Genomic DNA, 10,781 nt, shown 5'->3' with positions numbered 1-10,781 from the left:
GTTTTTAACGCATATTCACATTGACAGGAGGCTCTATAAATAGAGCTCCCCCCTTCATTCTGATATCATCTCTTCTTCGAGTTTTCTCTCATCTTATAAGCATTTGAGTGCTTAGTTCTATAATATTTGTGAGGTGTTTGTTCTCCTGTATTAAGAGAGTGTGTGTTCTCTTTGGAAACACAGTGAGTGAGTTGTACACCACAAAATATTATAGTGGAATTCTTTTCATCTTGCCCGTGGTTTTTACCCTAATAATTTTTAGGAGTTTTGCACGTAAATCTCGGTGTCAAGTATAGTCTTTATTTTCGGTTTTATTATCTCAAATTCCGCACGTGGGACCAACAAGTGGTATCAAAGCCTTGTTATAAAATTTCTCAAAATTCTCAGTATGCTCTGTGGTTGCAGCCTAGACTGATCTTCCACATCAGAAATTTTTTTTTGAGATTTTTTATTTAAGGCGGGATTATTTTGTCTAGTCTATAAAATTGTTGTAGACATAATGGCGAGAAGGTACGGGATAGCAAAGTTCAATGGAAGCAATTTTATGCTATGTAAAATAAATATACAAGCAGTTTTAAGAAAGCAAAATTGCTTGGCGGCTATTGGAGATAGACCGGTGGAGATTACGGATGATGGAAAGTGGAATGAGATGAATGATAATGCTGTTGCCAATTTACACTTGGCTATAGCTGACGAAGTTTTGTCAAGTATCTCTGAGATAAAAACAGCCAAAGTTATCTGGGATACTCTGACAAAGATGTACGAGGTCAAGTCGCTACACAACATGATTTTCCTAAAGAGAAGGCTTTATACTATTCGGATGGCGAAATCCTCATCGATGACCGACCATATCAATACACTAAATACTCTATTTGCCCAACTCACTTCCATGGGACATAAAATAAGGGAAAATGAACGTGCGGAGCTTCTACTTCAAAGTCTACCAGATTCATATGATCAACTTATCATCAACATTACCAACAATATTCTTATGAGCTTTCTAAGATTCGACGATGTCTTAACTACGGTTCTCGGAGAAGAAAGCCGGCACAAGAATAAGGAAGATAGATTGGTAACATCGAAGCAAGCAGAGGCTTGACCGATGATAAGAGGAAGATTCATGGACCGTGACTCCAGTGGGAGTCAAAGGCGAGGTAGATCAAAGTCAAGAATTAAGAAGAAAAATATTTACTGCTTTAAATGTGGCGGTAAAGGGCACTTCAAGAAAGAGTGTACGAGTATCGATAAAAGCTCTCAATGAAATGTAGCAAGTACTTCAGGCAGTGGTGAAATATTATTCAGCGAAGCAGCAACTGTTGCAGAAGGCAGACACAAATTTTGTGACACATGAATTATGGATTCAGGAGCGACGTGGAATATGACGTCTCGGAGAGAATGGTTTGATCATTATCAACCAGTCTCAGGAGGATCTGTATTCATGGGAAATGATCATACCTTGGAAATCGTTGGGGTCGGTACTATCAAAATTAAAATGTTTGATGGCACCATTCACACCATACAGGAGGTACGACATGTGAAAGGACTGACGAAAAATCTTTTGTCTTTGGGGCAATTGGATGACATCGGGTGCAAAACTCGTATCGAGAATGAGATCATGAAAATTGTGAAGGGCGCGCTTGTGGTTATGAAGGCGGAAAAGGTTGCTGCAAATCTGTACGTACTTTTGGGAGAAACACACAAAGAGGCAGAACTAGCTCTTGCATCAATTGGTTCAAGAGAAGAATTAACAGTGTTATGGCATAGAAAGCTCGGGCATATGTCAGAACGAGGGTTGAAAATTCTCTCAGAACGGAAGCTGTTGCCGGGACTGACAAAAGTGTCACTACCCTTTTGTGAGCACTGTGTTACTAGTAAACAACACAGATTAAAGTTTGGCACGTCTACTGCCAAGAGCAAAAGCATATTGGAGCTAATTCATTCGGATGTTTGGCAAGCACCGGTTGTATCCCTAGGAGGAGCGAGATATTTTGTCTCGTTCATTGACGATTTCTCTAGGAGATGTTAGGTGTATCCAATCAAGAAAAAATCAGATGTTTTCCAGATCTTCAAAGATTTCAAAGCGCGAGCTGAACTTGATTCTGAAAAGAAAATCAAGTGTCTGAGGACTGACAATGGAGGAGAATATACCAGTGACGAGTTTGATGCATATTGTCAACATGAGGGCATCAAGAGACAGTTCACGACGGCTTACACACCTCAACAGAATGAATGGCGGAGCGGATGAACAGAACCTTGTTGGACAGAACAAGAGCTATGTTGAGGACTGCAGGTCTAGAAAACTCATTTTTAGCAGAAGCAGTCAAAACCGCTTGTTATATTATCAATCGTTCTCCTTCAGTGGCGATTGATCTGAAGACTCTGATGGAGATGTCGACCGGGAAGCCGACAGATTATTCTCATTTGCATACATTTGGAAGTTCGGTGTACGTTCTGTACAATGAACAAGAAAGATCAAAGTTGGATTCGAAATCCAGAAAATGTATCTTCTTGGGATATGCTGATGGAGTAAAGGGGTTTCGCTTGTGGGATCCTACTGTTCACAAGCTTGTCATCAGCAGGAATGTTATCTTCGAGGAAGATAAAGTAAAGGGAGACAAATGCACACCGAATTCAGAGACTACTATTTTTCATGTGGAAAATAAGACGGACGAAGGTCTAGTTTCTTGTGAAGCAGTACCAGAGCACGAAGAACTAGAATATGTTGAGTCTGAAGTTTCCAATGTGAGGCAGTCAACTCGAGATAGAAGACCACCAGGTTGGATTTCAGATTATGTCACTGAAAGCAACATTGCATATTGTCTATTATCAGAGGATGGCGAGCCATCGAGTTTCCAGGAGGCTACTCAAAGCTCGGATGTATCCTTATGGATGATAGCAATGCAAGAAGAGTTGGAGGCTTTAGACATGAATAAAACTTGAGATCTTGTTACACTACCACGAGGGAGGAAAGCCATTGGAAACAGATGTGTCTATAAGATCAAACGTGATGGCAATAACCAAGTGGAGCGGTATCGTGCTAGATTGGTGGTAAAAAGGTTTGCTCAGAAAGAAGGCATTGACTTCAATGAGATATTTTCTCCTATGGTTCGGCTTACAACAGTCAGAGTAGTGTTGGCATTGTGTGCGGTGTTTGACCTACATCTAGAATAGCTAGATGTGAAAACAGGGTTTCTTCATGAAGATTTCGAAGAAGAAATCTATATGCTCCAGCCAAAAGGTTTTGTGGAAAAAGTCAAAGAGAAATTGGTTTTCAGGTTGAACAAATCTCTGTACGGTCTCAAACAGGCGCCGATGTGTTGGTACAAGAGATTTGATTCCTATATCATGAGCCTTGGATACAACAGATTGAGTGCAGACCCTTGTACGTATTTCAAGAGGTCTGGTGATGATTATATCATTTTGCTGTTGTATGTGGACGACATGTTGGTAGCAGGCCCCAACAAAGATCAGGTCCAAGGATTGAAGGCATAGTTGGCTAGGGAATTTGATATGAAGGACTTGGGACCAGCAAACAAGATTCTAGGGATTCAAGTTCACCGAGATAGAAGTAACAGAAAGATTTGGCTTTCACAGAAGAATTATTTGAAGAAAGTCTTGCAACCCTTCAACATGCAAGATAGTAAGCCAATATCGACCCCTCTTCCTGTTAACTTCAAGTTATCCTCCGAGATGTGTCCTAGCAGTGAAACAGAGAGGATGGAGATGTCTCGAGTACCATATGCATCAGCAGTGGGGAGTTTGATGTTCGCCATGATTTGTACAAGACCGGACATTGCTCAAGCAGTGGGAGCAGTTAGTCGGTATATGGCGAATTCTGGAAGAGAGCATTGGAGTACTGTTAAGAGGATCCTTAGATACATTAAGGGTACCTCGAATGCTGCATTATATTATGGAGGATCGGATTTTACACTTAGGGGCTATGTCGATTCAGATTATGCAGGTGATCCTGATAAGAGGAAATAAACTACTGGTTATGTGTTTACACTTGCAGCAGGAGCAGTAAGCTTGGTTTCAAAACTGCAGACAGTTGTGGCATTATCTACAACAGAGGCAGAATACATGGCAGCTACTCATGGTTGCAAGGAGGCAATATGGACTAAAAGGTTATTGGAGGAGATCGGGCACGAACAAGAGAATGTTCCTTTGTTTTGTGACAGTTAGAGTGCCGTTGCACATCGCAAGGAATCCAGCCTTTCATTCCAGGACGAAACACATTGGAGTACAATTTCACTTTGTACGGGAAGTAGTAGAAGAAGAAAGTGTGGATATGCAGAAGATCCATACAAAGGATAACATGACTGATTTTCTGACCAAGCCAGTGAACACTGATAAGTTTGAGTGGTGCAGATTCTCAAGTGGTCTAGCAGAGACGTAAGCAGCAGGAAATGGAAAGATTGAAAAGATGTGTGGAGATGTGTTTGATTCTCAATCAAATCTCCAAGTGGGAGAAATGTCGGCAAAGACTTTTCAAAAGAAAAAGAAACGTGGGCAAAACTTTTCAACAAATGCAGTGGGACGGTGGAAGTTTCATATAGAAATGGAAGACGCGTTTTTAACGCGTATTCACATTGACAGGAGGCTCTATAAATAGAGCTCCCCCCTTCATTCTGATATCATCTCTTCTTCGAGTTTTCTCTCATCTTATAAGCATTTGAGTGCTTAGTTTTGTAATATTTGTGAGGTGTTTGTTCTCTTGTATTAAGAGAGTGTGTATTCTATTTGGAAACACAGTGAGTGAGTTGTACACCACAAAATATTATAGTGGAATTCTTTTCATCTTGCCCGTGGTTTTTACCCTAATAATTTTTAGGGGTTTTCCACGTAAATCTCGGTGTCCAGTTTATTCTTTATTTTCGGGTTTTATTATCTCAAATTTCGCACGTGGGACCAACAATTTATAGGCTAAAAACCTTGCGTAGCTGTATGTCTTGAGGTTATATGATTTTAAGAATAACCTCGATAAGTAAAATAATGTCACGTACCATAATTAGAGAATTAAGGATATTTTGGGAAATTTTGAAATATTAGGGAGTTAAAACAAAGATTTGTGGGGAAAGAGAATAAAGAAAAAGTCGAGTATAAAAACGGAGAGAGTGCCAAATTGCCCTTGATTTATACCATGATCAAATAAAAATATTATCCAATCGGTTCGATTTCAATCTCCCCCGTCGCCGGGCAGAATATTTTAGTTATATTTTATATTGCAAAAGAGAAGTGAAAAAGTACATTTTTACACAGATAAGAATGTCCCATCATTTTTTCTATTTTCTTCCCACTTTCTCCTGCTTTCTTTCTTTTAGACTTGGGTGAAAGTTAGGCCGATTATTCTGTACCAGAGTAGAGGAAGAGAATTTGAACTTGGCTTGTGATGAATAACCTGAGGTAAAACCAAACAAAAATTTAAACTATCTTTATAAAATAATTGCTTAGCAGTTATTAAATTGCTATCTATATTTCTTGCCTTTATTTATGTATCTGTGTTAAAGTTGGAGACTTTGATGGCTTCGGACCTTGTTTTGATCTTGTTTACTTATTTCTTGGAGTGCTATTTTCTTGGGGTTTATGGTGTAAGTTCTCCTCCTACTTCGTTACCCACCTATTTAATTTAGATCTTTGAACCTTTTTGTTCAAAATCTTGAACTTTTGTTTTTTGGAATGACGGGTGTTGTTTGTTTTTGTTAAAATTGATAGCAGGTGGATCCAATAACTACGAGTTGATTTATATTGTCAGTTCTGTGAGTATTAAATGCTGTAGTGGTTTAAATGGAAATTTTACATCAGTTGTGTTTTGAAGTATCGTTTGAATGAATCTGAATTCTAGGAATATCGCTTTGGAGTGTTTATTTTTTTTTTATTGGGATTTTTGCGAATCTTTATCTGCAAATTTTCTATAAATCTGATTTTAGATTTCACCAGGGCCATTTTTAATTTTCTCAATCTATCATTTGTCCAGATCTGTTCGTTTTCATACATGTATAGTGGCAGATTTTATTTTCTTGTCATTTGAGTTTTTGTGATATGTTGGATTTCAGTTAGTTTTAGATGTATTACTGCTTTTTGTAATATATCTGTTATATTGTATAGCTTTCAGATATTTCTTTGGAATAGAATCAAGAATCGCGTATATCTCTGCAGGTGGGAACATCCTGAAATATAAGCGAATACATCTTCATGCGTGTTGCTGAATATCACATTTTGGTGAATAAACACGAAAAAGTTCAAGATTTGTCAACGGATTTTGTGCCATGATGATGTTTGAGGATGTTGACTTGTGTAGCAATCTTGATTTCTTCTCATCCGCTCCTATCAAGGAAGCTGAGACTTGCGGTCCGCAGTCTGATGAGCCAGAGCAAGCTGTGGAGGATGATTATATGGATGAGATCGATATCGATGAACTTGAGAGGAGAATGTGGAGGGACAAACTGCGACTGAAAAGGCTTAAAGAATTGAGCAAGGGAAAAGTAGGAGTTGATTCTGCTAAACAAAGACAATCTCAAGAACAATCTCGAAGGAAGAAAATGTCGAGGGCTCAAGATGGGATCTTGAAGTATATGTTGAAGATGATGGAAGTGTGTAAAGCTGAAGGTTTCGTTTTTGGAATTATTCCTGAGAAAGGAAAACCGGTAACCGGGTCTTCAGATAATCTTAGGGAGTGGTGGAAAGACAAAGTCAGATTTGATCGTAATGGGCCAGCTGCCATAGCAAAGTATCGAACTGATAATGCATTACCTGGAGCTAATGAGAGCTCGAAGCTTATTGGCTCAACAATAAACACGCTGCTGGAGCTTCCAGATACGACCCTTGGCTCGCTTTTATCTGCTCTCATGCAGCACTGTAATCCTCCTCAGAGACGGTTCCCGTTGGAGAAAGGTGTCCCGCCTCCATGGTGGCCCAGTGGGAAGGAAGATTGGTGGCATCAGTTGGGTCTGCCGAAGGATCAGAGCCCTCCTCCTTACAAGAAGCCTCATGATCTGAAGAAGGCATGGAAGGTGGGCGTGTTAATGGCAGTCATCAAGCACATGTCACCTGATATTTCCAAGATTCGGAAACTTGTAAGGCAGTCGAAGTGCTTACAGGATAAGATGACAGCTAAAGAAAGCACAACTTGGCTGGCTATTATTAACCAGGAAGAAACACTAGCTCGGGAACTTTACCCTGGCTGTTGTTCACTTTTATCCTCATCTGGCACCAGTGGAACGTTCACTTTGAACGACAGCTATGAGTATGACGTTGAAGGGGCAAACGAGGACCCTAACCTTGACGTGCAAGAGCAGAAACCGAGACCTATTGATTTGTTGAACCATGAGCTAACATCTCGAAAACAATCTTCTGGAAAACTAATGGCCAATTTGGACTTCTCCCGGAAGAGGAAGCAAGACAATGAAATGAACGTGGTGATGGATCATGAGATATACACTTGTACGTATCTTCATTGTCGTCACAGTGAACTTTACCATGACTTTAAGGATAGAAATTCGACGGATAATCATCAACTTTCTTGCCCTCACAGACATTCATCTGAGTTCGAAATTTCAAACTTCAGCACCAACAAAGTCAAGCCAAACATCTTTCCCCAATCTTTTCCACAATCAAAATCTGTGCCTTTGCCTTTGAATCCTACTCAAGGATACAGTCCAGGTACCCTTGATTTATCAGGACTTGGAGTTCCAGAAGATGGGCAAAAGACGATCAACGAACTTATGTCATACTACGACAATAACATCGCCAAGAACATGGAGCCTGAAAATTCTATAGCTACAGAGGACCATTCACTTCAGCAACATGGCTTCATTCAAGATCAACAAAATGGCTACCTCCACAGACAAGGAACGATATTTCAGGGCGATATCTTTGAAGACCCCAGCATGCTACATCCTAATCCATCAGTTTTCAGTCCAGTACGCATGTTCGGTCAATGTGAGCTTATAAATCATTATTTTAACTCCAACGAGAATGATATCTTCGAACCCATGTCTAGTTCTCCATTCAATATATCGCCCACGGGTTATGCCGGCGGTCTTCCAGGAGAGAAGGATAACCTACCAGAGCACGACGATGCAATCTGGTACTAAGATTGCAAATCATGTTCTTATCACCTACTGTATCTTAGTTATTATGGTAAATTTTTTACCAAATAGTTATAGATGTTGAGGGACTTAGGTGTGGTTGTTATGAACAACATAGATAGATCCTTTCAGGGCGTTGTACAATGCTTTGCTGCTAAAATAGATAGACTCATAAATGTACATAAATAAACTTTAGTCTTGTGTCGTCGTATTTGTGGGTTGTTTTATGCAAGCCATAGGCGATATCGCGAAGTTCATATGTTTGCTCTGGTATCTAGTTCATCTTTATCCTTGCGGTGTTTCTTTGACTGAAGAGCCTTTTTTTGTCCTTAATTTAATTGCTTCTTGTCTCTCTGTGGTAGCCAAAATCATGGGAAAAATCCAGGAAGTAGGTGAGGGGAAAGATGCATGGTGAGAGGAGAAGTTGTTTGATACTATTGAGAGCAAAACTCATGTATGTTTTTAAACAAGAATCCATGCAAGCACCCGTGCTCACAACCATATGATAATTAGTTGATCGAGAGCAGCCCCAGCTTCCCTGGTAGATTCAGCTAAATATGTGCGATAGTTTTATGGACAGGATGAACCGTAAAGATGAAGGAAAACCTAAACTATTCGAGTTTGCACGATTTGATTCATGGAACCCGTGCAGCAGCTTTATATGTTGGGATCATTAGTAGATATCAAGGTGGTTTGGAACTGGCTGAGTTTGCATGAGTTACTAATAAAGCACTAGTGAAATATCTTTTGAAGTTTTTAGTTACATGTCAACAAATGTGGATGCTCCAAGTTGCTTATTGTGTAGGAATTTCTCAACTTCCATCCTTCATGGATGATACTAGGAAAAAATAACATTTTTGGTCCTGCAATTACAGGTTTTTAATTATTGATCGTGTTGTTGTCCAATTCACGATTTTAGACCACTAATTTATCATTTTTTTCAAAATCAATTTTTTTTTTTACCGAAATGATGATATGATGCTGGAAAATGATGATGTGATACCAAAATTGTTGATGTAGCACTGGACATTGCTAACGTGGTCGACGTCACGTTAATACTCTGGTGAAAAAGACTAATTTTAAAAAAAAAAATGCAAATGAGATGATTAAAATCGTAAATTGTTTGATAACATGACAAAATGGAAAAAAAAAAAACGAAAGTTGACAAAATTTATTTCCCGTTTTTGGATTCCAGTGTGGTTCCGATTTGAGTTGAAGTTATTCTTTTAAATTATAATAATTGAGAAAAAAAAATGGCGTAATTTGTGAGGTAATCATACTAGTTAAAATTGATTATATAATAATTATATTACAAAATATTTTCAACGTTTGTGAAATAAACAAAATTTGTAGTTAAACATATTACTTAAGTAATTTAGTTATATAAAAATTATGTCGTATCCATATACAAAACCATAAAAATAAATATTATTTTACAGTTCTAAATAGTTCTGATTTCTTTTTTTTTTAAAAAAAAATTAAGCCATCTCAAAAGGCAATTTTTAAAAATAATTTTATTAGAGTAAATATTTCGCAGATAACCTTCTCTTGTGATGGACTAAAAATGATTGAATTCCCTTAATTATATTTTTAGTCTTCTTGGTTATTGACGTGATAAAAAACCTTATTTATTTTTATCATAATTATTATTTTTTGATTAATTCTATAATAGAAAATTCAATATAATTTTTTTTAAAAAAAAATAAAAGGTTGCATTTAAAATATAATAAATACTGCTAAATTTTTTTATACAAACATTTCCTCTAAATTTCAAAATCATCCAATATAACAACTAATATTTAAAAATCTACATGCATAAAAATCTATAAATCTTCAACTATAAAATCGAAGTCAATTTTAAAGAAAACTCTTAACATTAAAACATCAAAAACCATATCATAGAATCTTTACTACCATAATCCTCAAAACTTTAAACTTTAAATCTAGTAGTGCAGAAAATAAAAGTCCCTCGGGAGTGTACTGTCGGACCCGATCCACTCAAGTGTCGCCACCTCCCTCAAAATCATCATCACTTGTAACCATCCAAACCTAGTGGTCTAATGACTCAGCATGTTCTAACCATACGTAACAAATAATACATATGCAGACGCATGCATTTAAATCATTTTTATTTAATATAAGCTGGAATAAAACTAGTAATTATAAATAAATCATTAAATCATAAAGCTTTTCATCATCGTGTATCATTTTGGATTAAATTTGATCCTTGAAAGTGATTATCCTTTATTATGTCATCATGTGGTCAACTGATCAGTCTATATACACCAAGTACCTGGGGGGCGGGGCGTCAACAACTCTCGTCACTAGGCTATGAGCAAATATGAAAATACGATCGTTGAGCTCCCTCTGAGGCCTTCTCCCGTAAACGAGCTCCCTCTGGGGTCTTTTGCTTCACGATATTCTCATTTGAAAGTTCATTGTTCCTTCTTAAAATGGATCATCCACATATCCTCTGTATCACTATCGATTCACATCCTTCAAAATATGTTCTTTCATTTTATTATAAAATATTGTGTCCTTAAAAAGTCGTAAAAATAGCATTTCGGGAAAATCGTTCAGCCTTTGCATATATCATAAAATATCATATTTTCATCATAAACATTTTAAAATATCATTTAATGTATTATGATCCTTCGGGACACTGTCATACCTTTCGAACTACCCGAGACGTAA

The 10,781-nt window shown here is 37.7% G+C and overlaps 1 protein-coding gene across 1 annotated transcript; it reads left to right on the top strand.

Annotated features, from left to right (window-relative positions):
- Positions 1 to 6,266: 6,266 nt before the first annotated feature.
- LOC140831050 (protein ETHYLENE INSENSITIVE 3-like) lies at positions 6,267 to 8,360 on the top strand. Its single transcript, XM_073194762.1, has one exon. The coding sequence runs from the start codon at positions 6,267 to 6,269 to the stop codon at positions 8,091 to 8,093; it is 1,827 nt and encodes a 608-aa protein (XP_073050863.1). The 3' UTR covers positions 8,094 to 8,360.
- The last annotated feature ends 2,421 nt before the right edge of the window (positions 8,361 to 10,781 follow it).

The sequence above is a fragment of the Primulina eburnea genome, chromosome 4 (assembly GCF_022965805.1).
Source record: "Primulina eburnea isolate SZY01 chromosome 4, ASM2296580v1, whole genome shotgun sequence".
Taxonomy (NCBI): domain Eukaryota; kingdom Viridiplantae; phylum Streptophyta; class Magnoliopsida; order Lamiales; family Gesneriaceae; genus Primulina; species Primulina eburnea.
Note: the sequence above shows the minus strand (reverse complement) of the source record. Positions and strands in the feature narration are given on the sequence as shown.